This window comes from Bidens hawaiensis, unplaced genomic scaffold (genome assembly GCF_021521415.1).
Source record: "Bidens hawaiensis isolate Kalapana, Puna unplaced genomic scaffold, B.hawaiensis_p1.1 tig00023834_1, whole genome shotgun sequence".
Classification (NCBI taxonomy): Eukaryota; Viridiplantae; Streptophyta; class Magnoliopsida; order Asterales; family Asteraceae; genus Bidens; species Bidens hawaiensis.
The window spans coordinates 130,237-158,051 of record NW_027493751.1 but is presented as its reverse complement, the minus strand read 5'-3'; the positions used below and the strand labels follow the sequence as shown (position 1 = coordinate 158,051).

At 37.1% G+C, this 27,815-nt stretch overlaps 1 protein-coding gene across 1 annotated transcript; it reads right to left on the bottom strand.

The window, feature by feature from the left end:
- Positions 1-22,836: 22,836 nt before the first annotated feature.
- On the bottom strand, positions 22,837-27,257 carry LOC143568208 (WUSCHEL-related homeobox 1-like). The gene is made up of 4 exons (XM_077054418.1): positions 26,846-27,257; positions 26,128-26,481; positions 25,927-25,970; positions 22,837-23,257 (listed from the first exon to the last, which is right to left on the bottom strand). Exons 1-4 carry the CDS (start codon positions 27,033-27,035, stop codon positions 22,853-22,855), a joined length of 993 nt encoding a protein of 330 aa, XP_076910533.1. The 5' UTR covers positions 27,036-27,257; the 3' UTR covers positions 22,837-22,852.
- Between the last annotated feature and the right edge of the window lie 558 nt (positions 27,258-27,815).

Genomic DNA, 27,815 nt, shown 5'->3' with positions numbered 1-27,815 from the left:
TAATATAGTTAATGTTTTGTTTATGTTTTGTTTTGTAAACTAGCGAAGTTATCAGCAAGTTCGCTATGGCGAACTTGCTGATTTAGCGAGGTTACTGACAACTTCGCCAGTGGCGAAGTTGTCGTGTTTAAATACACTGTTTCAGCCGAAACAGAAGAAAACGTGAGTTAGGGTTTTGGTTTTTAACGTTTTTGTTTCGTTTTTGTTCTCTGTAACAGTGACCTACTGTCACGTGTTTAGTTATTCAATATAACGTGTTTTACCTTATAGCTCGTGTTCATTGTTCGTGTATTCAATCTCTACAATATCTACACTCGTACCTATATACGCAGGGATTCCGCACCTGCGTTGTTAGAGATTTCCCGTGTACGATCCGCGTCCAGGAACCTACACACGTCTAATGACCCCTTCTGTAATCGTCAATTCATTCCCAGCAACCTTAGTGGTGAAAGACAGAGAATCATCAGCAATCTTGGCAAACGCCCAGAAGTCCAAGATCCACTTGTAATAAATAGCTGGGGTTAGCAGAAATAGCATGTGCAAGGGGTGATTGTTTAAGCCCCTGACCATAGACTTGAAAACTTTGTCCTCCTTTGTTTTTGGAAGCTCGAGAGCACAAAATTGATTATGACCATGAAATCAGACAATGGAATCATGAGAATCATCATTTAGTAAAAGCAAGACAAAGTAATAAGTTATATATATATGCCTTAAGTATTTACATATAACTTAACTTAGTTAATTTTATGGTTAATTAATCATGTACATTTTTGTTTTAAACAGCTAATAAGTTAATTTTAGTTAATTAATAAGTTAACAAGTCCACTATGTCCAATGCTCATGTTCAGAACAGTCCAAGAGTCCCAACAGTCTTTAAGTCCAAAACAGTCCAGTAGCTAACAGGTGTTAAAGTTCTGAAAATTTTCTAAGTGTGACTTTTTCGCATAGAAAATTTCGCATGGGGTCCAGATTCGCTTCGCATGGACATGCGAAGCAAAACAGAAATCCATTTTGCTTCGCATGGTCATGCGAAGTGAGACGGAAACCCTTTTCGCTTCGCATGGTCATATGTAACGCCCGCTAATTTATCGGTTTAAAGATTTCCTGCGTGTAGAGTATGTATGTTTTCTTGGGAGTTGTCTGGCATCTTTCGTTGACTCGACCACCTTCCCAGTACGTTAAATTATCTAACCATTCCTTCCAAGTTACCATATCCCTTAAACTTTGAGGGCTAATGTGTAACATTTATTTTATATCATAAAAGAATGAAAAACCCTAACTCCTAACCCTATGCGCAGCCGATCGGACTCAAGACCCCCCTGCTTGAAAATCATCTGTCCAGCCGTGTTTCAACCGTAAAAACTTCAATTCCAGGTCGGTTTTATGATTCCCCATGTCTTTTACACGTTAATTGATCCTTATATTGCGCGTATTGATTGATAAACGACTTGTTGTAGGCTAACCGGGTGGCTGTCCAATTGAGCTTTTTCGGGGTTGTTTTGAGTGAGGTTTTTGTATCAAAATCCTCCTAGGTATGTGTAGTACGTCATATTAAAATTTCGTGGCCATTGGAGGTGTTTAGGTTGGTCAATCGATTTTAGTTCGAAAACTAGGGTTTATCGGGTGTAGAATCGTCAATTGTTGAGTTTGATGCGTTAATCGATTGAATGACCAACCGAATCAGTTTGTACAACCCTAGTGGGGTTTAAGGGCCATGGGAAAATTATTTTTTTGGTACTCAGGGCTGATTAGGTTGGTGATTAGTTAATCGAGTCGGTTTTGTGCAAATTGTCGTTTAGACATTAAAGTGAGTGTTGTAAAAAGGAACCGTCGACCCTATCAACTCGGGGGACATAATTATGAGGTATGAAAAGTTTAAGATGGGAATTTGGTCCATTTGGGGCTGATTTGTTTGACAATTGGTTTTTAACATTAGTACGCGCGTATTCGACTCGATTTGCATACCGACGGGTGAGTTGTGCATCATGGTTAGCCCCGACCATGATCGTAGGGTGGATTTGGTGAATTGAAAGGTTTTAGGGGCTGAGGTAAAGTAAAAGAGTATGGGTTGGGCCTCGGGCCAAGTTGTTGGCCTGAGCGGCCCGTTAGGCAAGTGTGTTCTTACGGTCTAGTTTAGTAACGCGTTGTGCACAATTTATAGGCCCTTACTTGTGAGTGTGCACTTAGAGATTTCCTAGCTCGTTGCTGGTGTTTAGTTGATCTCAGGTGAGTTCATGATGCCCCTTTTCACTCTTTTCAAGTTTTGGGCTAACATGCACGCCTAAGTGTTTTTCTTACTTGATGAAATGTTTTAAACAATTTTATATAGGCTTGTTAGTATATGGTAGGCCTTGGAATGTTAAAAATATATATACATATATACATTATTGTTTGGCCTCTATTTGGCGGAGTTGTAGTCGTTTCGACTACGGATGTTGCGTATGACTACTTTGTGTTTGCATGCGTTGATGTTACGTGTTTGGGTTGTACGTTTGCTCGACCCTGATGTTATACGTGGATGTTATATATATATTTTTATATATATAGGGATGTACTTGAAAGGATGTTTATATATATATATATATATATATCTTTGGTATATGTATGTATGAGAATGTTTAGTCTTCGGTAACGATGACTTAATAGATGCACTCTTTTTACTTTAAAAACTTTTGGTACGTCTACCATATTTGTTATTACTGATATTATTTACTTAAAACTTGAACTCACTCAGATCAAGCTGACTTTATGTGCATGTTAGTGTGAGTTTCAGGTTAGGAAGAGGATGCCTTGTCGCTTGGACGTGCACGAAGCTACTTGGACGGTGAAGGGCATACGTGGATGGAAGAATGTACCTTGAACAATTTGATTTTAAATAGTTTCATGAATTATGTTTTAAAGTTGGCTTTGGGCAAAATTACCGGGTTTTAGGGAACTTACTTCACTATTTATGTTTTCCGCTGAATTTACACTCTAAGATGTTTGTTTTAATGGAAGAAACTGTTTTCAAGTTTAATTACTTTAATCTATATTTTGTATGAATACCAACTGTGGGGCTCCCGGGGTTCGGGGCCTTACATCATGCGAAGCGAAGCAGAAAGCCTTTTCGCTTCGCATGGTCATGCGAAGCGAAACACAACCTTATGCGAAAAAGTATCACTTGTTCCATTTTGTTTCCTTTTTTATTCCTTGGATGTCGCCTAGCCACGAATTGGGTTTCTGGAAAGTTTGAACCAGAAACCCTTTGGTTTGCTTGGTCAATTGAACCCTTGAACACATGAACAAAACCTACAACTACAACATGTACACAAACAGACCTAAAAATAACAATGACGATAATCATAGATCTAATGTCCTAACAACAGTTTCTAATTATAAGAACAACACAGATTAAGAGATCTGTCGTAGATTTAGCCGACGGTTCATAAGAACCGCCGTCTTGATCCACGAGAACCCAGAAACAAAGATGAAAGGATGAACGGTGGTGTTTATGAAGTTATACCGAGGGAACATGATCTAGATTCAAAGGCATATTTGATAATGAGGGGTCGGATCGTTGAAAAATTTGAAAAGAAGTTAGGGTTTGAAGGTTGAAGATGAGAGAGAAGAGAGAGAGTGAAAGGTAAAAGTGTTTGGTGAATAGTGAAAGATATTTTAGGTTTCCCATTTATATAGGGTCAGCCTATCTCACGAGAAGGTCAAAACAACACGGGTATTTACCAAAAATACACTCTCAGTCCTCGCTCTTTAAAAATATTTGCATTTTCAAACAAAAAAAACATTTACCCACCGAAACCAAGCACTTGTTTATTTTTCTGATTTTTCTTTTGTCGGTCCGTAACCGTTAACGTTTGCACGATCGATCTCTTTGACAAAATGAAAACATAAAATAAACGAATATAAAAATAAAATTGAATTGAAAATAAGATAAAAATAAAAATAACATAAAATTAAAATAAAAATTAAAAATAAAACTTAAAATATTAACCTACACAAGTACTTAATACTTTAGAAAATAAAAACAAAATAAAGAATTAAAAACTTTAAATAAATGAAAATAATATTGAATTAATTTACATAGATTGTTTCTTTAGTTAATTTACAAAGAACGATCACGACATGGAATCATATTAATTTGCACAGCCCTAGATCATGTTTCCATTTTGAATTTATTGCGACACAACTTCATCATTGACTGTAGATATTGTCCGTTTATTAAACTTGACAAATGTTTTGGTGCTAAAGTGATACATTAGAAGTTCAATTAGGCACGGTGCTTATGTGGTCCCCACTTAATCAAACATGTAACTGATTCCATCATATCTCGGGCTTAGTTTGTGTCAACATATCACCTCAACTTGACTTCAACCTTTCTTAGTTGATCACAGTACTCTTATTAACATACTTGACACTTTGTGCTTTGCACACTTGACTCGATCTAGAAAAGTTAAAATAAAGCAGAAGATTCAGGGCCTTAACAATCAGATCTTGTATGACTACAAACAGAGAAAGTCCAAGGCTTGAATCAAAATAAACGAAGATATAAAGCAGAATTTAAAATCCTAAATAACTCTTTTTCTTGATTTTTCATTTTGTTTTTCTATTTTTCTTTTTCTTTTCTTGACTCTTTTGATTTCCTTTTTCCTGCCTTACTATGAACCTTTTCTTGACTCAAATGAAAATTAAAAATTGACACACATTTCATAAGACGACTGTGATCAGTTAAAGAGAGGCTTGGGTATGACATGTACAATTACATTTCATCCTTCATTGATATGACTTCACGAAATCATGCAACCGCTTTTTAAACGTATAGCCACTAGCACTGGTAGTAGTTTAAGTTTATATCTCCCAACACTTACTTGTTTGTCAAGCCTATCTACACATCAATGAATGACTTTGTAGCCTTTTGTTCTACACTTTTGACTTGCTAGGATCAATACATACCAATGTACTATCACTTTCCTCATGGTCGGATCAAGTTCTTAATTGAAAATTTTAAAATTATCCGACTCCCTCTACAAAGGAGCTCCCTCTAAACAGGACAACACTCTTAGAGTTTTCTTAAGATTTTCTTAAATAGGAGTAAAGATGAAATAAATATTAGATATAAAAATTAAAATCTTTTTGTTAAGTCAAGTGACTTGATTTTTGTTTTACTAAAAGTAAATTTAAAATCTTTTTGGTGAGTTAAAGTTAACTCATTTTCTCCCTCTAAAATTGTGACATATTTGAAAAATATTTACTATTTTAAAACCTAAAAGATAAAATTTACTCAAAGGAAATTATGCCCAATGACTCAACAAGAAACAAAAATCGGGCACGACAAAAAGCTTTGGTAACGAGATCAGCAAAGTTATAGTCAGAGTGGACCCTTTTTATATCGACAAGCTTACGATCATAACAATCATGAATAAAGTGTATTCGGATGTCAATGTGCTTAGTCTTTGAGTGCTGAACCGGGTTTTTAACAATTGCAACGGCCGCCTCATTATCACATTTGATCGTGGTTCCATAGAAATTCAAACCGTAATCCAGCAGCTGATGCTGAATTCATATCACTTGAGAACAGCAGCTGGATGCGGCAATGTACTCGGCTTCTGCTGTGGAGGTGGACACAGTGACTTGTTTCTTGCATTGCCATGAGATCAACCGGTCTCCCAGGAATTAACATCCACCCGATGTAGATTTTCTGTCCAAGTTGCATCCCCCATAATCACTGTCGGTGTAAGCATGAAGTTCCAATGGTGACTCCTTTGGATACCAAAGACCCAAACGTGGTCTACCCTTCAAGTATCTGAAAATACGCTTGACAGCCGTCATGTGGGATTCTCTCGGGTCAGACTGATATCTGGCACACTGAAAAACAGGGAACATGATGTCCGGTCTGCTTGCAGTGAGATACATCAGGGAACCAATTATTGACTTGTAAAGGTGTTGATCGGCTGGTTTTCCCGATGGATCAGGAGCGAGAACAGGTCGCGTAGCGATTGGTGTCATGAAAGAAGCCGAGTCCTTGAATCCAAACTTCTGAACAATGTCGTGAACGTACTTCTCTTGGTGTATTAAAGTCCCGTCCTTCTTTTGCTCAACTTGTAAGCCTAGGAAGAAAGTCATCTCCCCTAAGGAAATCATTTCAAATCGCTGTTGCATAACCTCAGAGAACTCCTTGCACAGATTCTCATTCGTGGACCCGAGGATAATGTTATCAACATAAACTTGTACTATAATTAGATCACCCTTGACCTTCTTGACAAAGAGAGTTTGATCGACAATTCCTCTCTTGTATCCATTCTTCACTAAACGATCGGCCAGGGTGGCATACCATGCACGAGGTGCTTGGTGAAGACCATAAAATGCTTTGTCAAGGCGGTAAACGTGATCAGGATGACTTGGATCTTCAAAACCTGTAGGTTGACTGACGTAGATCTCTTTTTTTACTTTCCTGTACAAGAAAGCAGTCTTCACATCCATCTGATAGACTTTGAAGTTCATGTACAAGGCGTATGCCAGAAAGATGTGAATTGCATCTAGTCTGGCTACCGGTGCATAGACTTCATTGTAATCAAGACCTTCACGTTGCCAAAAACCTTGCACAACAAGCCGGGCTTTATTTCTAATGATCACCCATTGTCATCTTTCTTATTTCGGAACACCCACTTCGTTCCGATAGGCTTCTTATTTTCTGGTTTCTTCACCAGCCTCCAAACATTCAACTTCTTAAACTGTAACAGCTCTTCTTGCATGGCTTCAACCCAGGAGTTCTCTTTCAGTGCAACTTTGTAGTACTTGGGTTACACCTATGAAATAAAAAAGACAAAAATGCATCTGTTAATATTACCGGAAGTACTGCATGTTTGGATGCCAGCGGACGGATCTCCAATGATGTTCTCAGTCGGATGTCGAGGATGAATTGGTAGCTGTGGAATTTGGTCGACATGCTTAACTGGTGTTGCCTCAAGCTGGATGGTCAGGCTCTCTATGGGATGAAAAACGGTGGTCGCAGGGACAGAAGCACTTGGTTGAGGATTAATATCACCTTCTTCATGATCGACCAAGTGTTCTGGTGCAATGGGACCTTCCCATAGGTTGTCATAAAATGGGACAACTATTGCTGGAACAGAGGTTGTGTTGGAGTTATCAGAAGCTTCATTAGCACATGGAAGAACCTGCACATTTGATGCATCGACCTCCATTGCAGGACCTTGATTTTCTTCTTCTGAGGGAGGTGTTGGAACAGATTCCACCACACTTGGTTCTGCAGGAGGTGGCTCTGCTTGTTCAACTTGAACATTTTCATTGTTGCCGGCTGACACATATGAATCAGAATCTGAATCAGTCATGTCTTCAACAACTGGCATTTCTGTGGTGTCCGCAGAGGGCTGCACATTGTTTACCGGGGCTGGTTGATTTGCCACGGGTTGTACATTGAGTATAGGTGCACATTGTTTACCGGGGCTGGTTGATTTAAGACATTCATTTTCTGTAAATAGGGTTGAGAATTTCTTATCACAGATTTGAGACACGCGTAGCAGGTTGTGGTTGAGCTGTTCCACCAGATTGACCTCATCGAATGTCAAAGTACCATTCGAGACCTTTCCTTGCTTTGTAATTTCTCCTCCAATGTCACCGGCAAAAGAAACGTGCCCGACGTCAAATGTTTGATGTCGAACAACAGGGACTCGTCTCATGTCATGTGTCGGGTGCAGCCACTGTCTAAGTACCAAATACTGTTGACAGGCCGTCCAAATACTGCAAGTTCATAACCTAGCCCCGATTTAACTTTATTACTTCTTTGTGCACCGATAATATCATCCAATTGCTCAGATGATGCTTCAAATCTCTCAACTTGTTTTTCCTTATCTCTTTTATCAATAGCATCAAGTTTTAATTTCTCAATTTCATCTTTTAGCTCATTAATTATATTTTTATAATAGATTACATCTTGCTCCTTAACAAAATTTTTAAGTCTAAGATTTGCAACATCATCATGGTGAGTTTTTATCTTTTCAACATAAATCTTGTCAGCCTTAACATACGCTGTATTCAATTGACAAAACTTCTTCCTGAAGATATCTATAATACGTAACCTTATTTATGCAAGCTTGAGTGCAAAGGTTGTGATTTACCTCATCAATGGGTGATTCATCAGAACTTGCAGTTGTGGATGAGGATGCTTCAGTGTTTGAGGTGAAAGCCATGCCTGCCATGTTGAGGGGATTCTGTATGTCACACCCCGTTGAGCGATTTGCGGAAGCGTAAAACGGAAATGTAACAGACACCTCTGGTATCAACCACATTGTTTATAAGGAACAATACAAACTAGTTTACAATATTTACATCGATCTAACTTTGTTTACAACTAGGTGATACAAACTAAATCCAGCCCATTAAGCGACTTTACTTCTTACTAGCACGCTTGCATCAATTCACCCAGCATTGATCGCAAGCCAAACACGTAGCACATTGACTTTCTAATCCAATCCAGTACCTGAAAAACATGTTAAAACGGGTCAACTACAAATAGCTGGTGAGTTTCACGAGTTTCAAGAAATCAGTTGTGCGTACAACAATCACAGTTGTAAATACGCGAGTATGTATGTATGTACGTTTATAAGTACATTTGTTTGTATGTTTATGATGTAATTATGTTAAGCTACAGTGAAGCCTTGACTGTTCGTGCTACGTTCCTCCATTTCCCACCCTCAATTAACCATTGTGGCCTCCTTTCCGCCCACAACATGCCCCGAGTAGCTATGTCTAACACTACATAGCATGTTTGTATAATTGTGGTCATGTGCAAACGGGATAATGTCTTAGCAAACCGTGCTGGCCCCGCCTGGGTTTGTCAAACCAATAGTACTATTCGCAAGTCACCGGCTCGAAGTTAATCACTGTATTAGTGGGGACTTTCGTGTGTTAGCACTTAGATAATTCCCATCATCAAACAGTTTAGAGTATATATAGATATGTATCAACATGTTTTTCACCCCAAAAGTTCGTAAAAACAGTTTAAAAGTGGGGTCATGAAACTCACTGTTTAGTAGAAAATCAGTAGCACGTGGGTTCAAGGTTTGTATAACTTGCAATCACGGTTTCCTATAATCAATATTATAATAATATTAATATTTTAATATTATTATAATCTCAATACTAAACTGGGATGTATAACTAATCTGGGTATAGCTGGAACGCCCAGAAAGTGGCAATAGGCTTAGGTTGTGATGTTGTTCAATGTCTAATACTTAAAACCGAACTTGGCTCAGATTCCCGTTTTCCCAACTGGCCAAGTTGTTCGTTTACGCGTTCAGAAAAAAGTTATGGGGAAATAAGCTTGGGTAAATGTATTGGTTAATAAAATGATTAAGTTATAAAGAAGGATAACATACTGGGGTCCCGGATTAGCTACGGGGCCCGTTTCCGTTTATTCAGTTTCATTTAAGAAGAAACGCACACAATCTATCCGGATTGTCCAGATTTCTCATAGAAAATCTCGTTTTTACTTAATTAATCCAAAAATATGATTTTTGATCACTCTTGGTGTTTTGATATTCCCGCAGGTTCGTTAATCGCGAACTTGCCGGTTTTTATAAAAATTGAATTTGTTTAATCTTCAAATTAGCATAATTAATTAACCGTTAATTATTAAATTATGAAAATTTAGCCACTTATCAATTAAAATATGTAAATTTTTATAAAAATATTTCTGGAATTATTTACTGATTTATTAATTTATAAAAATTCATTTTATCAGCTATATTTCGCCTGAAAATCGTCCGTTTATCCCAAAAAATTTCCAAAAATTCCACAAAAATTCCTGAATACTCAAATTATGTCCCAAAATAACCTGTATCAATTCCATATTGTAAAAAGCTCGTGCAACATTATTTTCGGCCCAAATTCGGCTATAAAAATTCACACGAACGCATATGTACAAAAAACCCTTAGACTTCTCCAAATGACCCCAAAATTCATATGTGATTAAAATACATTAAATCTGAGTTCCCTGAAAAATTTCATAATTTTTCAATCATTTTAACTATTTTTCCCAAATAAATGTCCCAATTGGGTAATAAATTCGTCAAATATTCTCGGATGAATGAAAAACTACCAAATTTGAACAGGGACTCAATGACATGGCCCCTGATGTCCCTGAAAAATTTCAAGGCCTAATAATTTATACATCACAACCTTAACCTAAACAGCCCGTAAGCGAATGTTTCGGCATTACCTTAGCGGTTTTGGTTCGTTTCCGCCTTTCTAATCAACTTTTCACGCTCTTGTGCTCCTATGTAGGCTAGATACAAGTCCTATATCACAAACCTAGCAATTTTTCATCAACATAACAGCCCTTAACTTAGGGTTTCGGCTAGTGCACAAAAACAAACTTTTGAACCGTAAAAACGCCGTTTCAACCCTTTAATCCGTATTTATGGCCAAAAAAACTATCAAACCAGGTTCCTTACCATGTATATGATCAAAAAATTTTTATGGACCATTTTTAGGATTTTTACATGGTTAGGAATGATTTTTAGCAATTAAAACATGTTTTTATGGTATTAATAAAGGTTAAACAAGTGTAAAAGTAACTTATTTAAGTTGTTTACCTTCGGGTTTGAAGGGTTTCCTGATGAAGAAAGGTTTTTCTAGAATTTTCTTGTGGATGAATGTGTAAAAATATCTTAAAACTAGTTTATATGTGAAAGAAGTCAGGGGGGGTTCCATTGTTGCGGCCGCAAGGTTGCTTGGGTCCCCTTGGGCCCATTTTGGCCCAAATAACCGATTCCAAAGGCCCAAACATGAGAAGCCCAGTCCAAATTTAGTTTGGGTTCGGTTTTTAGCGCGAAAAACTTATCGGGTGCGTCAAACAGCGTGAAAACGAGTGTTTTTCAGCTAATTTTGTGTAAAATTATAAAAACATACTATATGTTTGTAAAAATCAAAAATATTTTCACGGATCGCTTAAAACATTTCAAATAAGTGTTTGGTAAGTTTTTTTCAGCTTAACGGATGATACAATGCTTGGTTTGTAACTATCTTTCGCGTTTAAATCTATAGCGGGTAGTTAAACGAGTATGTTTTCGTTTAACTTGTTTGCTATCGAACTAAGGCCATATTAGTAATATTTTAGCTTATATTAAACGTATAACACTTATAGATGCCCCCCCGGGATATTTGGGTCATAACCCGACCTGTTCGGTTAATCGTTCGTTTGTTACGCAAAAAGCGTTTATTTGCTTAATCAATAAATACGTACTGAGGTATATCCGGTTTTGTCACGAATGTCATACTGTAGCTCTTGAAATTGATCATCCCAATCCATACTAGCTTGGACCTCCGTTTGGGAGACAAGGGCCTTTGTGTTTGCACTTGAGTTACCCTTGTGTGGATGATTCACAATTCTTTGAGCTGAGCTGCTTGGCTTCTGCACCTCATGCCTCTTTCCGGCAGCTTTGCTGTTTTCCTCCTCAGTCACCTCAGTCACACGAATATCATTTGCTGGCTTTGATGGATTCGTGCATTCTCGTGAAAAATGACCCATCTCACCGCAGTTGTAGCATCATAGATTCGACTTGTTAAACCCGATCCTTTTTCTGTCAGAATCCTTGAAGCTATCCTTTCCATACATCTTCATGAAGTTTGTAGCTCTTTGCACGGCCATTACCATTTGATACTTGATATCCATCTTGTCAAGATCCTTTTGGTTAATATATCTCTCATATCGCCGATCTCAAATTGTGGTGGCAATAGATTTCCCTGCAATAATTCTTCATGACTTGACAGAAAAGCATGAACTATTGAGACGTTTGAATCATTCAACAATGGGAGTGCTTCACAGTAGCTTGAAGGTTTGCTAGGTTGAGGTTTTGAAGATGGTGAAATTATGTGGGCCTTCAAAGCTTGCTCAACAACACTATCGACTGCTTTCTGAAATGAGCTAGACTCAGATGATCCAGATTGATTTCCCGTTGAGATAAAGGTAGTGGTTTGTGGAGGAACACTTGATGAATACTTCGGAGTGTTCATAGGGTACACATTCTACTGGGTTTTGCTTATGAAAGCGGTTGGAAAATTGTTGATGCATTGCTCATCCCAGCTTGATTCAGAGAACTCAGATGATTGTTCATTCTCATTTGCTCGTCCATTTCAAATGACTTGATGGTTGAGATCAAATTGGAGTTTGTCATGGCATTTAAATTTGTGGTTCTCTTGATTGTAATTGTGTTGGTACTCCAGCTGTATGGCAGAGAGTTTATCAACTTGTGATTAACTTCAGAGTTGGTGATGTTGACACTTGCAGTTCTGACTCTAACCATTAACTTCTCAAACCTTTTCACCAAATCCAAAACATTTTCACCTTGACGATGATTGAACATGTTGAATTCTTCTTTCAATAGGGCTTTCTTGTTTTCCCTAATTTCAGCATTTCCCTCCACCTTCTCAACAAGAGCATCCCATAAACCCTTGGCAGTTGTATGTTCTTGTAGGGTCTCTTTAATCTCATTTGAAAGACAAAATGTTAAAGTAAGATATGCCTTCTTATCTTGCTCCACCAAGGTCCTATCATTTTCGTCATAATTTTCAGGAGTTTTTAGTTATTCCCCAGCTTGAGTGACAGTCACGGGAACATGAGGACCTTGTACAAAGCATCTCATTAAGTCAAAATCAGTCAATGAGATAAAATTCATAAACCTCCATTTGAAGTGGGCAAAATTATCTTCTAAGGTCATGAATTTTGGAGGTTTTTGAGGTGTTCCCACTTGATTTTCCAATAGCAAATAACCCTTTAACAACTCTGAATTAATGCTCGTCATGGTCTTGGCAGTCTCAAACACTTAACAACCTTCAAACAGCTCAAAAATCAACATAGGCAACTTTTTCGCGCGAAACAGACAATGAAGCGAAAAACTATGAGAAGCGAAAAAGTAGGCGAAGCGAAAAAGTTGTGCAGATGAACAGTGATGCGAAGCGAAAAAGTTCTGAGCGAAGCGAAAAGCCACGCGAAGCGAAAAACCTTCTTAAGATAAAAAATTCAGTTTTCTAGAAGAAATCTTTCTTGGGATCTGTTCCACCAAACTTGTCAGTACTAGGTCAAAGGTTGGTATACTGATTTTCATGCCATGAGAAGCGAAATTTTTTTTGACTTGTTAATTTTAACAACTTTCAAACCCGTAAACACCAACTTTAACACTTTTAAACCCAAAACTTTTGGATCTAAGACTAGTAAACTTGTTGTTTTTCACCAAGAACACAATCTCAGTCATTTTATGAAGTTTTTGGCCGATTCTTTTTGTGGTTGTTTTTTTGTGAATTTTCTTTACAAGAACATTTGTTTTCTTCGTCTCAAGATCAAAACCTAAGGTTGTGATCCAAAACCCTCAACTAGTGAGTCGAAGCTCTGATACCAATTGTTGGTCCCAATGCGGGTGGATCTAACAATGTTCTTGGATCAACCGAGCTTAGTGCTAGTTGAAATCACACTAAGCCACCTAAGTGGTCTCGGATCTTGAGATGTTATTTCGGGTTTTTGAGAGAAAGAAAGATATGTGTGTGTTAGAGAATTTTTGCAAAGGCTGTTCTTCTCATGGCATGCTCCCTATTTATAAAGGAGCATGCATGAGAGGTTTCTTTATTTCCATAATGCCCAATGGGCTTGATTACAAGTTTTTCCCTTGGGCCATTACATACAAAAAGAACTATCAAAGCCCAATACATATAATTACAATACAAAAGAGTAAAATAAACAAAATGGGTCTAACAGTTCTCGGTATGGCAGCTGAAAAAGTAAACCTAACAATAAAGTCGTTATATGCTCACGCGTTCTCGGTAGTTACCAACCATACCGTCCATTATTGATGATACTCATTTTATTTAGTGTGTTCATTTACCATTTCATGAAGATATTATCAGATATTTAGTTTTAAAGTGTTACAGATAATATACATAAAATCTTGAAAAGGTGATGTTTTATCACAATACATCAACTTTATCATATATGTTTTTATAAAACTAGCCTCCAAAAGTCACTAAACCCCAAAAACAACTTACAACTACATACTGATGAGACCAATTTAGTATTGTAAGGCCAAAAGTTGTGACTTGTGATATCAAAGTACGAAACCCGTGATATATTCACGGTTAAGATAATAATTAATGTCGGCGAGCAAAACCGGACACGAGACGAGAACTTCAGGCACGTGCGTTTAACTTTAACAGAAAAGCTTCTAGATTATGTTTTTTTTGCTATATATATGTAACATGTTGTCATATGTATGTTTGTGTTTTCTAGTGTGTAAACAACCACCCAAGGGGAGCTAACCTTGGGTGGGATCGGTTTGTTTAATTTTAAGAATCTTTTGTACCGGTTACGAGATTGTTCCTTTATTTTATCTTTATATTATTTATGTTCGGTCGTTTGTTTCACCGCACCCGTCTCGAGTGTTTATCAAGAACAAAACCGTTCGTTGTTGGATCCGGTTTTGGGATCTACAATTGGTATCAGAGCGGGTCGAATCTTATGATTCAACTTTGTTCTTGATATTCGGGTTCTATTTCCGCTATTACCCGAACTGAGACGTTAATTCCGTTGAAGTTTTGAAAATAAAGTTAAAAGTTTTGGAAATAAATTTTGAAGATCTTAGAAAATAAAGTGTTTGAAGTTCGTCTCGGGTTCGTAGCTCCAGATTCATTGCCGATTTGAGGTTCGTCTTTTGTTTTTATGAAGTTTGTTTTTGGGTTTTTGAAGATGAACACGAAGAACAATGGGTGCTCGTGTGTGTGTCGAAGCTGTAAATCGCCAGATCTGTTATTTATTCATTGAAACTAGGCTTGTTTCTGGTTCTCTGTTGAATATTGTATACACACTTGCCTGAAAAGAGGCATGTGAGAATCGGACGATGGGTGGTAGTGGCGGTGGTTTGGTAGTTTCAGGTGGTTTTGGTGGCCGGAAATTGGATGTGGCTACAGTTTGTTATGAGGAATGGTGACCATGGTGATGGGTTTGGAGGAGAAGTGGTCGGAGGAAGACAACGGCAGTGGTTACGGCGATCGTGATGGATGCTCCGATGGCGGCAGCGAATCACGTCGGAGATGAGGCGTCGCCGGCGGCAATCTTTTCTGGCACATGCTTCACTCTACCTGATTATTGTGGGGTCGGTTTTCTTGTATAAGTAGAAGTGGTGGACATCGGGGGCGGCCGCGGCGGCTTTGCTGGCAGAATCATTTTTCCGGTGCCGGTCACCGGAATGACGGCTTGGTCAGATCTGGTCATAATGGATCTGGTGGCTAGATAATCTGGTTGGTTGCTGGGTCAAAGATGTTGGTAGACTAGGCCTTATTGTAACCTATCTTGGTTGATTGGGCTTTATGCACTTTGGGCTGGGCCTTCATCAAACCTGCTATGGACCAACTGAGTGATTATTGGATTTCTAGATAGGCATGTTCAAAACGGTTTGGGACTAGGAACCGGAACCGGTTAGACGGTTTGGGACTAGGAACCGGAACCGGTTCCTAACCGGTTCCTATATTCAAAACCCTAAATTAAACCGGTTCCAGGCTCGAACCGGTTAGGGAACCGAACCGATTCTCCCACCCTCGGACCCCTAACCTATCTAACCGGTTCTTACCGGTTCCTAAACCGGTTCCTGTACCGTAACCGGTTCCAACCGGTTACAGTGTAAATTTTTTTTTTTTTCGTTTTTCGTTTGCGATTTGGATTCTAAACTACGATTCGTATTTGTATAACATGAAAAATAAAAAAAACAATTAACATAAAAATAAACAATTAACTGATGAAGAAAAGACAACTACTGAAGATGTTCGCCACTGAAGACAACTACTGAAGGTTGACACCGAAGACAACTAATGAAGGTTGCCACTGATGACAACTACTGAAGGTTGCCACGGAATACTCATCAGTGGGAACATTCATCAGTTACAGAGTTTGTTGTCACTGATGCAAAATATGAATCAGTGACACATCAGTTGCAGAGTTTCATCAGTTGGAACATCATCAGTTAAATATGTAACCATTGTACAATGTAAACTTGTTCATTGGATTTGCAATACAAGTGCATTTAGTTTTTTTTTTTTTTTTCGTTTTTCGTTTGCGATTTGGATTCTAAACTACGATTCGTATTTGTATAGCATGAAAAATAAACAAAACAATTAACATAAAATTCATTTTATTTACTTTAAGAAGTTCAAAAAAAAAAGGTTACATGTTTTAAAATATTCAAAAACAAACTAACAAAACATTAAACTTATAAATATAAAGTTGTGACATATTATTTCTAGAAAAGCCTTCTTGTTCGTCGTAATTATTGAGCGGCGACTTCTTCCTCGGAATTACTTGTAGAAATGCCTTCTTGTTCGTCGTGCACTCGAACATCAAGTGGTGTTTCATCTTCGAGAGTGGTTACGTGTTGAATACGATCGATTGAGTCCAAGTGATCCTTTAAGCAAATGCACATCTCCACCGACTCCGAATTTAGTCTTGTTCTTCTCACCGATATTACCCTGCCACTAAGAGAAAAAGCGGATTCCGAAGCTACCGTAGAAGCTTGGACGGTTAGTAAATCACGGGCCATGGTGGCAAGAATCGGAAACTCGGTTTCCTTTACCTTCCACTAAGCCAAAACATCAAAAGTGCCATATTCCTCTTCGGATAAACCGGTAGAGTAATCATTTGCACTATACCTTCCTAGTTCGCTTGAAGGGGTGTTACCCCTTTGTTTTTTAGCCGTTACGTTGCGAACGGTGTTCATAAGGCTAATCATGGGATCTCGTACTCTAGTAGCACTTGAACTTGATGAAGACCCCCCCGGCATAGGCATGTGTATGTTTGACCCATATTTATTTAAATAAAAGTCATACATAAATTTAAAATTCAAGTTAAAATCATTTTTTGCCTCTGTTGAAAAGTTTGGGTCAACTTCATGCATATCTAAGGCTGAAAAAATTTCGTCTATCACACATTCAACCCCCGTAACATTTAACATTGGGTTTAAAGCGGCGGCGCAAGTAAAAACCGGTGGCAATTCAAGAAAGTATTTTTTTAATTTAAACTTCATTGGTAATATGATGTTTGAAAACATTGGACTTTTATTTTCAAATTCTTTAAGATTGTTAACGATTAAAAATAACTCCGAAAGAACCAAGGGACTTGTCGGATAATACGTTTCCGATAGTTTCGTAGTTGATGTTTTAAAAACTTCAAGAAAAGTCGATAAGTCATTGATAATTTCCCATTTCTCATTTGAAAAGGGGATTGCCAAATCATTCTCGACAAGACTAGAATGAAACATTTGTAAAGTTTCTCTTTGTTTCAAAGCACTTTTAAACCTTATGCAAGTGGAATTCCATCGATGAGGTACATCCCAATTAGCTCCCAAAGCTTTTCTTCCCGTATCTTTACAAAATTTTCTATATTCCATTTGTCTTTTTTTACTTTTCTTAAAAACTTCATGTATCATTAGTCTAAAATCGTTTATAACCGATGTAACCTCATCCGAAGCAAGTCCGTCTTGCACGATTAAATTAATGATATGTGCAACACACCTTGAGTGAAAAAATACACCATTGCAAATCGGCGTATATTTTAATTTTAATTTATCAACCGCCGATGTATTATTCGACGCGTTATCAAATGTCATTGAAAATATTTTATTTTCTAGTTTATAAGTTTTTATAACATAATCTAAAATTTCAAACAAATTATCTCCCGTATGTGGATACTCAAAGAGTTTGAAGGCAATGGTGCGTTTCATCATTTCCCACGATGACGGGTCTACCCAATGAGCGGTGACACAAAGATAAGATTCGGGTAGACCATGTGGAGCCGACCAAACATCACTAGTTAAGTTTATTCCCGTATTTATATTTTCAAAATATGCAATTAGTACCTCTTTGGCCTTCTTCCACAATTTTAAACAATAACGTTTAAGAGTATGACGACTTACGTGAGTGTATTGTGGTTGAAGCGTATCTCGAATCATGGCGGTTAAGCGAGGGTTGTCGAAATGGCTAAACGGCAAAGCTTCTTGAATCACAAACTTCGCCATACGATCTTGAACTCGATCAATTTGGTATGTAAATATTCCGCCTTCACTATCCATTTGCGTTTGTTGCGAATCGACGTTCTTTTTCAACGCCTTGCAATACGGTTTTTCGATGTGTTTCTTCAAATTTGAATTCGAAAGTGGGTTTAAATAAATCCCACAAAACTTGCACCGAGCCTTCAATGAATGGTCACTCAATTCAACCAAATCCCAATTGCACCAAATCTCTTGATTACGATTATGAGGTACAATACGAACGAAACTTGGTTCGGCGTTGGAACCTTGACCAACCGATGATTGTGAGGTAGCCATAACAACAAATATGAATATAGAAGAAGAGAAAACAAGAGATTAGATAACTCAAAACGTTGTAATAGCGTTTTTTTGTATTTTTTTGCGTTCGGGTTTTCGTTTTGAGTGTTGTGATGAACCCATGACACCAAATACCTATTTATACTAGTAGTGGGGTGCTTGGGAGAGCAAAAAACGGCTATTTTTGACCCCAACGGTCAAAAAACGGCCAAAAAAACGATTTCCAACGGCTATATTCGATCCAACGGCTAGAACCGGTTCCGGATGGTTCGGTTCCAGAACCGGTTCCGGTTCCTACCCGCCCCCACTCAGAAATGCAAGAACCGGTCACGGATCATCGGGTTGAATCAGATAGGGTCCGGTTCCTACAAAAAACGGGTAGGAACCGGTTCGGGTCCGGTTCGGGTCCACCGGTTCGGTTCCAGGAACCGGTTTTGTTGATCATCACTATTTCTAGATAACATCGGTTATGGAACGAGGCAAGTGTTTATAAGATAATTTTTTTGTGCCAAGAAATAATTGTTTTCAGATTGACCAAACTGAAGAAAGTCAAAATTGATCGGGTTTTTGTTTTGTTTAACCGTGTTCAAAGCTTGATATTTCAAGGCGTTCGAGAAGTGGGATCCGAAAGGTGAACTTCAAACGAAATAATAAGTTTTGTTCATTTAATCATTGAATCCGGTAATTCAAAATCGATTTGTGGATATTCGAGCTCTTCTCAACCTATATTGCTTAAGATCCGATATGGATAAAGAAGCGGGAACTTCTTCATGAATGAATTAGGTGGGTCATACCTTGAGGGGGTGAATTGAAACGAGTAAAGCTCGGTTTATCGGGTGATATATGAAGATGCGAGACACGGTTCGACGACGGTTTGAGATAACAAGTCAAGGGGGTGATTGTAAGGCTAAAATGTGACTTGCGATATCAAAGTACAAAACCCATTATTTATTCACGGTCAAGATAATAATTAATGTCGGCGAGAAATCTGGACACGAGACGAGAACTTCGACACGCGTTCAAGTTTAACGAGAAATCTTCTAGAATGTTTTTGTTTTAGCTATAAATAGAACTTGTATGTTATGTTTATGTGTGTGTTTTGAGTGTGTAAACAACCACCCAAGGGGAGCTCACCTTGGGTGGGATCGGTCCGTTTATTATTATGAATATTTTGTACCGGTTACGAGATCGTTTCTATCTATATTATCGTTATATTATATTATTCGGTCGTTTGACTTCACCGCACCCGTCTCGAGCGTTTATCAAGAGCAAAGCCGTTCGTTGTCGGATCCGGTTTCGGGACCTACAATTGGTATCAGAGCAGGTTGAATCTTATGATTCAACTTTGTTCTTGATATTCGGGTTCTATTTCCGCTATTACCCGAACCGAGACGTTAAATTTCGTTGAAGTTTGAAAAGAAAGTTTCTAGATCTAGAAACAGAGTTGGAAATAAAGTAGGAAATAAGCGTGTTTGAAGCATTCTCCTTTGTAGATTCGGATGTTCGGGATCTATAAGTGCTCAATCCGGGCGTTTCGGGAATCGTTCCGCCATACGCCGAAAATTCGGGGACCCTAAGGTCCTTTCTGGCGACGATTCTAGAGATTGAAGATGTACATCAAACTCCGACATGAGTGTCGGTTATCTCCGATTGTTGCAACTGTGGATGAAGACAATGGTTGTGGTTTTGGTGGTCGGAATTTGGTTCCCGTGTTTACGGTGGCGGCTGCGTTGGTTTTTGTTAGGTGAGTGTGGCGGTGATAGGATGAAGAAGGCGGCGTTTAATGGTGGTGTGGCTAGAGTTTGGCTTTCCGGCGGTGGAGACCAACAGCTATCGAAACAAGGAACAGTAGCTTGAATTCAAATAAATGGAGTCTCTATCTCACTTTTCTTGGCCATGATCTTACTGTTGATTCTGAGCTGGAGCTTAACTAAGGGAGATGCTAATATATTCCATCTCACTAGAGAAATTAAGCTTCTAACATGCCATCACTTGAGGTTGTTATGAACCGTGATGAAGAAACACTAAAATTGGAAGAATAAGCTGAGCGTTTGGCCGGGTAGTGGATGTGGCTGGCGGCGGTGAACTCCGACGAGTATTTCTCCGACAGAGGTGGCTGGTCACCGTTGTCTAAGTGATGATGATGGCAGCATTAAAGGATATCTTTTGTTTGTTGTGCCCTAATTTTAAAAGAAAATGAACTTGGGTGGAAATGGGTTATGGGCCAATTTTGAGAATGGGCCAGAAATTAAAGATTCAAATCTTGGGCTGATCTGTTTGGCCTTGTGTTTGCAAGATATTTCTAGCCAAGTAAGTCATTTATTTTTTGTGTTGACCAAACTGAAGAAAGTCAAAATTTGTTCGGGTTTCGTCTTGTTTAACCGTGTTCAAAGCTTGTTATTTCTAAGGCGTTCGAGAAGTTGGATCCGAAAGGTGAACTTCGAACGAATTAATAAGTTTTGTTCATTTGATCATTGAATCCGGTAATTCGAGATCGATTTGTGGATATTCGAGCTCATCTCATGCCTATATACAAGTGAGAACTACTTCAAGATTAAATATAGGTGGATCATACCTTGAGGGGGTGAATTGATATGAAGAGGCATCGATTTATCGGGTGATTTGTGAAGATGCGAGACACGGTGAGACAAAGTTTTGAGATCACAAGTCAAGGGGGTGATTGTAAGGCCAAAAGTTGTGACTTGTGATATCAAAGTACAAAACCCATTATATATTCACAGTCAAGATAATAATTAATGTCGGCGAGCAAAACCGGACACGAGACGAGAACTTCAGGCACGTGTGTTTAACTTTAACAGAAAAGCTTCTAGATTATGTTTTTTTTGCTATATATATGTAACATGTTGTCATATGTATGTGTGTGTTTTCCATGGTGTAAGTCATCCACCCAAGGGGAGCTCACTTTGGGTGGGTCGGTTCATTTATGAATAAGTCAAATCTTTAACCGATAACAAGATCGTTCACTTATTTTATCTTTATATTATCTGTGTTCGGTCGTTTGATTTACCGCACCCGTCTCGAGCACTTATCAAGAACAAAGCCGTTCGTTGTCGGATCCGGTTTCGGGACCTACAAGTATTTTCCTACAGATAAAGAGAAGTAGTTGAACAGGTATTTTTGTCATCATTATAACAAGCAGTTTGTGTAACCTATGTATATAAGAATTGATCATGTAACATTGTAACAAGCTACTGTTGTTTGCTTTTTTGAAAAAGGTATGCGCAGTCTCTTTTGTCTGCACCGTGCAGACCACGCACATATACATATGCATATTGTTTGTTTTCTTGAAAATGTTTTACTAAAAAACGTTTGCGCAAGCTCTTCATGGTGCAGACTTGACTCATACGGTTTTTAGATCTTCAAAGGTCTGTAGAGGGTTAAAGCACCGCACCATACCAACACCTACTGTTCACCACCCACCGTTCGCCACCACCACCATCCACCACCCACTCACCCGCCGTCTGGCACCACCATCACCCATCGTTCGCCACCACCCCTGTCCGCCACCACCCACCGTCCACCACGTACCCACCGTCCGCCACCACCACCGTCCACCACCACTAACCACCACTGCATTCTAGCACCACTAACGCCGCCATTATCCACCACCACCCACCGTCTGCCAGCACCACCCACCACCACCACTATCACCATCCAACATACCCACTAGCTACCATAGTTCTTACACCACCACCAGCTTATATTAGTAATTTACAAACGTTTTAAAACAAACGGTTTTCTTGTAGACTGCAGAGATTTATTCCACCTTTTAAAAAACAAATGTTATCAGCATACTGTAGATATTTTAACTCTAAAAAACAAATAGCACCCATAGTTTTTGAACGTTTAGGATGCATGCATAGTGTTTTATTTATTTATTTATTTTTCTTAATCCAACATGGTTAGCTAGACCCTAGTAAGGTTTGAACCTTGGACCATATACCATTCATGTATCTTACCATATATTAGACCATCTTTTAATGAGTTCGAACTGCATGCATAGTTGAAGTAAGACGTGTTAGCTTATTATAATTTATTATAACTCCTTTTCTGTTTTAGCTAAAGCTTATACAGTAAACATCATTTATTTTATTTAATTTTGTTATATACTTATTTTTAAAATAGCTTAAAGAATAAAAATGAAAACCAAAACTATATTAACGTTAGATGCTTTATATGTCTCAAATATACAACTCATAGATAATTCATATATATAACTAAAAAGATCTGACCAACTAAGAACAGTAAAATTGAGATTTTACTCTTAACTTACGTTGCTAAAACATTGGTCAAGTCTTATCTGGTCCACTAGTACCGAATCTTTGTACTCACTTCTAGTTTCTAAAAGTTGTCTGCTTGTTTTGAGTGATAGAAAGAAATAATCATAATAAGTATTAAAAACATGAAAAGTACCTACAATAAGATAACAAGTCATAATTAATACATGATTAGCATTACAATTATTTTTTCAACGGAAGAAACTCGATAAACTGTCGAGGACTGAGGCTGACATCATTCGCCTGAAGTAAACATTTCTCTGGTTGTTCCCTGACGTTGCTGTTGACCGGAAACAGCTCCAAGGTTTCGTAAGAGTCGGCGTCATGGGGATGATGCCTGTGAGACGAAACGACAAGGGATGAGGAACTTTTGGATGCCAGAGTAGTAGTGCTGCATGTGGGATTATTAATTAGGGCTATTTGGTTGGCGGGAGAAGATGAAGACGAAGACGAAGACAAACAATTCATCATGTGGCTCCACGTGGCATTCTTTGAAGGGAAGTTCTTCCTCCTGCGGTGTAACACCAGCAACTGATCATTTTCTTCTTCTTGTTGTTCAACAGCTATTCTTTCTCTTAGCACACTCTTCTGTTTATTTATAATAAAAACAAAACAAAAATATGTTATTCTTTTACCTTAAATAAAGCATGGGTGTTACATGGCATATGCATGTAGATATACATATTACATATAGTCATATAAAAATATGGGATGTAATCCTTCTACACCACCCCTATATGCCTATACGGCTCGTATAGGCCTATACGGCCGTATAGAATACGCATTACTGACAGAGGGACAAAAAAACAACTTTTTTCAACCTATACGACCGTATAGACCTATACGAGCCGTATAGGTATTAAATGGCTCGTATTGTTATCTGACACACCATAAAACCTATACGGTCGTATAGGGCTATACGGTCATATAAGTTGAAAAAACTATTTTTTTTGTCCCCCTGTCAGTAATGCGTAGCCTATACGGCCGTATAGGCCTATACGAGTTTGTGCACTATTATGTTTACAGTATGTTTTTATGTGCACTATTATAAACTTTATGTATGTAAACCACGTGTTAAAAACTTGATTTATTTTAGGGTGAAATATTTACTTTTATGCATGTAGACCATGTGTTTGGAGCATGTTGTAATTTTGGGTGCAATTTTATTTTTATATATGTGGACTAAATATTTATCAGTATGTTTTGGTCAAATGTTTTCTTGCTTACTTAATCATTAATTGTTTAGTGTGTATAAACTATTATAAAATGTAACATAATATAATTTTAAACGAATGTTCTCGGGGTACAACTACAAATTATTTAGCCGATTATATTATGTAATTGCTAATAGACAATTTATTCTGTTATAAAATATCCTATTTAGCCAAGTATGTTATGTACTTTTAATACATTAAAATGTAAGATATTAACATATTAATATTTAAAATTGTGTCCAAAAAATTGTCTATACGTTATCGGCTCGTATATGTTTATACGGTCATATTAACGTATTAATATTTAAAATTTTTCAAAAAACTATCTATACGACCGTATAGCTCTATACGCCTCGTATAGGTTTATACGGTCCGTATAGGGCTATACGAGGCACTATAAACAATGAACGACAAGCTCTGACACAAACTTGCGTGATTCAGGTGCTATACGACTGTATAGTCCAATACAAGTCGTATAAAAAAAAACTGGTGTGTGAAAATCATAGGTTGTTTGGGAGCATCCTATGCCAAAAATATACATCATGAAAAAACATATGAAAAGCCTAGTGAGAAGAGAGGAATTGCTAGCCGACAGAAAGGAAGGAATTGATTTGCATTTCCCAAGAAAAAAGAAACCTTTTCTACTTTTTAAGTTTTTGCTTATTTTTCACTTCACTTCACCAATCATATTCACATTATTACCTCATTTTATCATTAATTAGTTAAATAAAAAACGTATTTTTAATTTAAGTTATTAATCTTTGTTTTGAAACAAAGGACATTGTTGCTTTACCTAGAGAAACTTACAAAGTGTATTGTCATGTTTGTCACACCATCTTACATCTCTATAGATAAGTTGTAAAATCTATGCACTCTTGCAGCTAAAATAATTAATGACCTTTATTTTTTTATTAATATATAAAGAAAGAAACTATATTGGTCAAGTGATAAAAGTTTATAAGATATAATGATCGAGAGATTTGTAAAAAAAATTAAAATTTATTAAGGAAACACTTGGCAATAAATAAAAGTAAATAAATTTTGAAACTTCTTAACTGTTTCAAAAATATATTAAAAAACCAAAAATACATTTCAATAACGAAAGATAAGACAAATAAAGACTTGTGAAGGTGAATAACAGAGGGGGCCCACCCGGAATCTACAATATTGACCGTCTCCAAGTTCATTTTAACTTTATAAACCCTTTTATTACAAAAATAATGTGAATTATCTTATATCTAATTCATGTTCCGAATTATATAAATAAAATTTCCTACTGGTTTTCCCACCTATCCTCATTTTTTCATTTCAAAATATTTAAATTATTAAGGTTCGTCGTAACAATACATAATACATGCATGTACGCATAAGTGGGAGTTTATATACAAATGTTTCTTATCCTACAATGTGTACATAAGTAAAGAAAAAATGGGATGGTTATCTTTCGGTGGTTACGTGAACAGCGTAAATATGATACATCGGAAAAACCAACTAGTGTAATAAATTATCTTACATTATCATTACTATGGTTATTTATTAAATTATTAATTTATTAAATTTATTGCGCTAGACATTAAGGTAATTTTATTAAATTATTATGTTAGTTGTATTTTATGTTGTGATGTAATTACATTATTCGTGTAATTACGAAAATACAGTCTTGCTTTTTTTGATAATTCACTTCACACACTTTGTACATTAATTTAATTTCTATTCGACTCAAATACTATTTTATTTATAAATAACTTTTTTTAAGTGGGTGTATGGGATTCTTGCTTACTACAAAATGATAGGTTGATTTAAACCTTAAAAAGGACTTAGGTGTGGTTTAAACCTTATATAATTTTTTTAACTAAAAAAGGATACACACATATATATTATTGTGTATATGATCATATGTCAAATCCCATACGAAGTTGGACCTGTCACAAGTCATTGACGTATAATTTTTAAAATAATTGAAAGTTTAGCAGATGTATTAAAAATGGGAAGTTAACATAAGAGTAGATAAATAACAAAAAGTGAAAAGAAAGGTTAGCAGACCTCTGAAAATGTAGGTATTGCCCAGTTTATGGTCTCTTCAACCTCTGCACACAATAACACAGATTCCAAATCACTCCAACCATATATTCAATTCGTATTTATTTCATTCTTTATTAATTATCCTTATAAAATATTCAAAACCCTAATGTACTTCTTTTTGCTCATCTTTAACAAAAATATTCTAACAAAAGTTATAATTACCTGATTCTTTCCGCTGTGTGGATTGATCAAGATTGATGGTGTTAATATTATCAGTGGTAAGGAATGAAGGTTGATGATGATCTTTAGCTGGATTAATATTATCGAGTTGACGACGTCGTTTTTGGCGTTCGCGTGCTTTGTGGTTTTGAAACCAGTAGAAAACATTCTTTCCTTCGATTTTACCGTAGCGGCGAAGCTGGGCGGTAATGTGTTGTATTTCTTCGGCCGACGGTGTTCGTGTGCCACGGCGGTATAACTCTTCTAGGGTTTGCAACTGCTCTGGTGTAGGGTTCCACCGTGAGCTTACAACCACCATTTGTTGTGAATTAAATTCTCTCTTGCTTTGTTCACTAGCTGCAACTGTAAGAGTCTTTAAATTAAATCCATTTTCTCTATAAATATAGAGGGAAAAAAATAGAGAAAACAACTAAAACATAACTTTGTTAGAATCTATAGAGACCTAAAAATTTGATAAAAACAATAAAGACTCTCTATTTAAGGTGTGACAGTTCATAAATTAAAACCGAGACAAAACAATAAGATAAGGGTTTGTGAGTAAAATAGAGACTGGATTCATAATCGGATGAATTTTTAAAAAAATAAAAAAACTAAGAGAAAATATGTTTTTCAGTTAAATTATATAAATGGATAGAGTATCAAATGAGAATGCTAGAAGATTTATATAAATTAAGAAACACAACCATGGTTTACGAAATACCAAGATGATGATTTATGGGAAGAAGATGATGATCATGATGAGTGGAGTGAAGGCGGTTGTAGGAGGAGGAGGAGGCGGCGCATGGTCGTGGAACAAGCGGTCTTAGCTTCCGGTTACCGTTGTTGGTGTAAGATTCCACCATGTTCATGTGATCTTCATGATGAGGTTCATTGTAACCCATCATCCACATCTTGTAATATCCAAAAATGTGTAGATGTTGAGGACTGAGGGTATTTGGTGTGGTGAATTATTAGGGGGCAAAAGGGATTCCCATGAGAGTGATAGATATAGAATGTACCACTCTCTCTCTCACTCAATGAATTAATGATGTCAAAAGTGTTCAATACGACATGTGATTATTATTTTATCACTCCAGGGGAAGAGGTGACAAAATAATGCGTTATGTAATGGAATTTTGTTTTATTAGGAATGTTTGGTTTTGTAGACATTATATTGCAATTATGTTGGCTATAATATATTTGTTTTCAAATAAATGAATAATAGTAGAAGACTTTAGTTTCGGAAAAAAAAAATAAAGGTAGAAAGACCTTGAGTCTGCACCTAGATCACTTATGAATTAGTGTAAATACTCAAAATATAGTAAAAGTGAACAATTAAGATCTGTTCGATAGTGAGTAATAGATTGGAGACGAATGGAATGGAATAGAGATTGTAATGGATAAGAGAATGGATGAATAATTATCATTTTCTTTGTCTTATTTGGTTAACCAATGAAAATGAAATGAACCATTAGTTTATTATGTTGTTTGGTAGACAAAAAATGAAGTGGGAATGAAATAATGACAAAAATACCGTTACGTTAAAATAAGAAAATTGACCAAAATAAAAAGAAAATTGGCAATGGCGGCCGACTGGAGGTAGTGGTGGTGACGGTCATGGTGGAGGCGACAACGGTGGTGGAAGAGGCGGTAGTCAGGCGATGGTGGTGCTAGTGTTTACGGTGGTAAGG

Coding starts and splice junctions, on each gene's coding strand:
- LOC143568208 (XM_077054418.1), bottom strand. CDS start 27,035: ATGTGGATGATGGGTTACAATGAACCTCATCATGAAGATCACATGAAC. Junction 25,971..26,127: donor CACACAGCGGAAAGAATCAG/GTAATTATAACT, acceptor TATTGTGTGCAG/AGGTTGAAGAGACCATAAAC. Junction 23,258..25,926: donor CAATACCTACATTTTCAGAG/GTCTGCTAACCT, acceptor ATAAATAAACAG/AAGAGTGTGCTAAGAGAAAG.